Raw genomic sequence first — 4,081 nt, forward strand, 5'->3', positions numbered from 1 at the left:
ATTATCCCGAAATAACGGATTGAGTTGATGAAATACCATACCAAATAGTAAGTAACGAATGGGTTTCTTGTTTCCGTCACCAAGCCTTAATTTTCATATATCAAACGACCTCTTAAATGTAATCACATAATCATAGTCAATTCATTCACCTCTCTAACAACAATGAGTTGTATATTTAGATGATGGTGAGGATTTTAAAAATTTCTAAAATATCCCTAATTAGATTAATTTTAACTTTTGTGTGTACATAAATATTTGACTTGAGTCAAGTATTTTATATTAATAGAGTCAATTCTAAAGAGTCAATTCTAAAACATAGAAAGTCTTTTATCAAGAATCTAATTCAGTCATTTACAAGATTCATATGATTAATCTGCATTACAAACCACAATTATCTGCATCTTCATTTCCAACTCCAATCATATTGTCAGCAGAAATAAGACTTTCCAAGCAAATAAAAACATCACGAATATAACACCTGTTACAAATCACAGTAACAGGTTTAATCACTTTGCTCCTAATATTATAACAATGAAGACCATCTTCATCTCGTCTCTTCAAAATCAGTTCATCTCCTCCATTTGAACACGAAATCGGAGCTCCAATCAAAGCTCCAACATTAATGGCGTCATTCACATCAAAAAATTTACTCCACACACCATATTCTTTCATCACCCATACATAAGCACCCTCTTTTTCTGGCAAAACTGAACTCACTACGCATAAACAATCATCCAATACCCCTAAACCAGCAATATCAATACATTTCATTTCATGACCCTCAAAATCTGGTAAGGCAATGTCGCTCCATTTATAGGACGCAAGATCAAACCCTCGTAACAGGGGATTATTAAATAGATGCGCATTGAATATGTAGTAAATTATATTGTCGACGAGAGCATATCGGTAAAATGATTGCAAACGCATATGATTCATAGATTCAACATGGACTGTCTTCCAGCAATTATCTCTCAAATTATAAACATTAACTTCCCTTAACCATACACTATTATGCGGAAGATAATCAGTCATTTTCACAATTTTGTAATCATCATTCAAATTATCGTACCCAAAACTAAACCCAGAACTCATAGTAATTAGACTTTTAGGTGGATCATAATGGGGCACAGAAAAATATGAATTAATAGAGGTTTTGAACAGAACAATGTCGACAAATAAAGAATCATCAGGATACTCACAATATAAGGCGATTAATCCATTGGAAGATCCAAAAATTCTAACTATGTTGTTAATGGAAGAAAATGTTGTCATAATTATCTTCTATAATAGAGTACTATTTGTAGGAAAGTGCAGATTTTCAGGATATTAGAATTAGTATAGAATAATAGTAATTGATTCTCTCATTCTGCTTCTTCGGGAACAAAGTATGATCATAGTTGCTTCGCTTGTAGCCAAATTTTGTTTTAAAGGTATGTAAATTTCGGAGACGAAATTTCTTAAGTAGGAGAGACTGAAACAGTTATAAAAAACGTCTTTGTTAAAAATTACTATTTTAATAGTAAAACGAGTTTGTCATTTTAAAAGTAAAATTTTACTACGATTTTAGATATCTGATTTATTATTTTTAGGGACAAAATAAATTATACGACGAAAAAATATGAGTGTATAATATACCTCATACTTAATAAATATGTGTAGGAAGTCATATCAGTCCTAATTTAGACACCTAAACCTATGACTTATTTAATATTCATGAGTCATCTTAAGCAATATCCTTAAGTGAATCTATATATTACAAAGAATACGCATCTCCTTCTTCTACCATCTCAAGTTTCTGGAAAAACAAAAACCATAGAATCTCATCATATTAGAAATACCTAATAGCTAGGGTTTGAAGAAATTCAATCTACACTTCTTGAATAAACTGATTTCTTGAGCAAGTGGAAGCTAATTGAGATTTTTTTGGAAATTAGAGAATTTTGGGATTGACGAAATCAAGTAAAACCTCATCTCCATCCTCTTTTGGTAATAGTAAGTTCATATTCATCTTCCTCTTTTTATGTGTATGTTGATTTGGTTAATAGAACCATTAATTTGACATTTATATGTATAATTGTTAGATTCTTTTGGTAGAAGCTATTTTTTTTGATTGGATTGGTGAAGTAGATCTTTGATTTTGGGTGGATTACAAAGTGTTGAGAAGAATTTGCTCAAAGGTAACACACAAACTATTCTATTTAAGTATTAATTGAATGTTTTTAAAGTAGTTTAGTAATTGTGGATTCAATTTGGGTCATTGATCTAAATTTAAGTATCAACTTAAATTTAAGATGAGTACATGAATTCAATTAGTAATTGGATTGTTTTTGGCGTTGATTAGTATTGGTAGATTGGGTTATTTTGTTTCTAGTATAAAATTTAGTATTTTGGATATAGACAGAAACTAAGCGTTCTGTTTTGGCTATTTTCAGGTCCATTGTGATTGTTTCTAGGTTCTAGTGTCAGCATAAGATTTATAGAGCTCCGAGTCGTGGTTGCGTGGGCACTTGAATTGCATTAGGGAGTTATGTCCAAAATACTAACAGACTGTCATAAAAATCAACAATAAGCTTTCTGTTTCGCCATTTTCAGGTCCATTCTGATTGTTTTTGGGTTTTAGTGTCTTCACAAGAATTCCAGAGCTCTAAGTCATGGTCACGTAGCCAGTTGAATCACCTCTATACGAGTTCATATGAGAAAGTTATGACCAAAATACTAACAAGTGTCCTGAAATGGTACTAATACGGGTTTTATAGCGTGGGATTAGTAGCTATGAAATAAATTGAGCATTCTGTTAATCAAATGTCTAAGGTTGTTTATTAAGTATTTGGAATCAATTTACGGTTATTATTCTTTCTTTATTAATTGATATTTTTGAGTTATGGTCCTTAATTGATTATTATGGGTGTTGGTACAAGTATCAAATTTGGGAATATATGTATCAATTGGGTATTTAATTATTTGATATTATTTGGATAGGATATAAGTTGGATATTGGGATTTAAGATACGTGTAGAATAAGTGAAACTCCATTGATAGTAACTCAAGTTCTTATATGTTGATGGTTGATGATGAATTGATTTATATTTTAAGTAATGATTTCTGATTTCAAAGAAAATTAAGTGAATTCTTGTTTTGTTTTATAATAAAATATTCGACATTGAAAAATGTCCGATTTTGGGAATTGGCACCGGATATTTATATTTGGATTATTGTGAAATCCTATAGCTTGATAATAGGTAATGGTTATTCGGATCGGTCTCGAGCCCCCAATCCCGTTTTGTTCTTGCAAGAACCATATTTTCAGTGATGACGATCATCCGTGTTCTCAGAATTTAGATCAAGTCTAATTCCTGACGGTCCATATATCCCCACATTTTAAAGTTTCGTTATTTCATTGTTTTAATATGAGATTTGAATAAATACATTTGATATATAAAGTTTTCTTTGTTTCGTGAATGAAATCATATGTTTAATTTGTCGTATTGTTTCGCTATTGACTTGTAAAGTAATAGTCGCATTTTGATTTTCGCTATTAACTTGTAAAGTTATAGCCGTATTTTGATTTACTATGAACCAAAGGTTCTTAGTCGTATTTATATTGATACCAAACGGTCTTTTACAAGAGTTTGGGTTTTGATAAATTAATCTTTTATAAATAGTTACCAATTGAGCAAATAAAGAATTTAATTGAAGATGTCTGTTAACAACTTGTAAATAAAATATAGTAGTTTGTTCGATTACTCAATAATTCAATTGTTGACAGTCTTTGATGGGGCCTATCCCTTACGGGGGATAGATCCATTTTTAAGTTAGCTTTGTGGTGGAAAGGATGCCTACATGTATTATGTGTTTCGGATGAGACGAAGACTTCTTTTGTAAATACATTTTGTAAATTAGCTATTTGTATAATTAAAGTCTAATGATTTTATAATGTTTTGTAAATAATCACTTAATTATGTTAAAAGTTTTAAATACCCTGATATTGGTTTACTGCGGCTATCGAGGTACAGGTTGGATTGAGCCTAGACTTCTATAAGTCTTCCACTATGCTTTGTAGACAGTATTATTATATTGTTTA

The 4,081-nt window shown here is 30.7% G+C and overlaps 1 protein-coding gene across 1 annotated transcript; it reads right to left on the reverse strand.

Moving 5' to 3' along the window:
• Window positions 1–378: 378 nt before the first annotated feature.
• On the reverse strand, window positions 379–1,092 carry LOC130824896 (F-box protein CPR1-like). Its single transcript, XM_057689917.1, has one exon. It carries the CDS (start codon window positions 1,090–1,092, stop codon window positions 379–381), a length of 714 nt encoding a protein of 237 aa, XP_057545900.1.
• Window positions 1,093–4,081: the final 2,989 nt, after the last annotated feature.

The sequence above is a fragment of the Amaranthus tricolor genome, chromosome 10, assembly GCF_026212465.1.
Source record: "Amaranthus tricolor cultivar Red isolate AtriRed21 chromosome 10, ASM2621246v1, whole genome shotgun sequence".
Classification (NCBI taxonomy): Eukaryota; Viridiplantae; Streptophyta; class Magnoliopsida; order Caryophyllales; family Amaranthaceae; genus Amaranthus; species Amaranthus tricolor.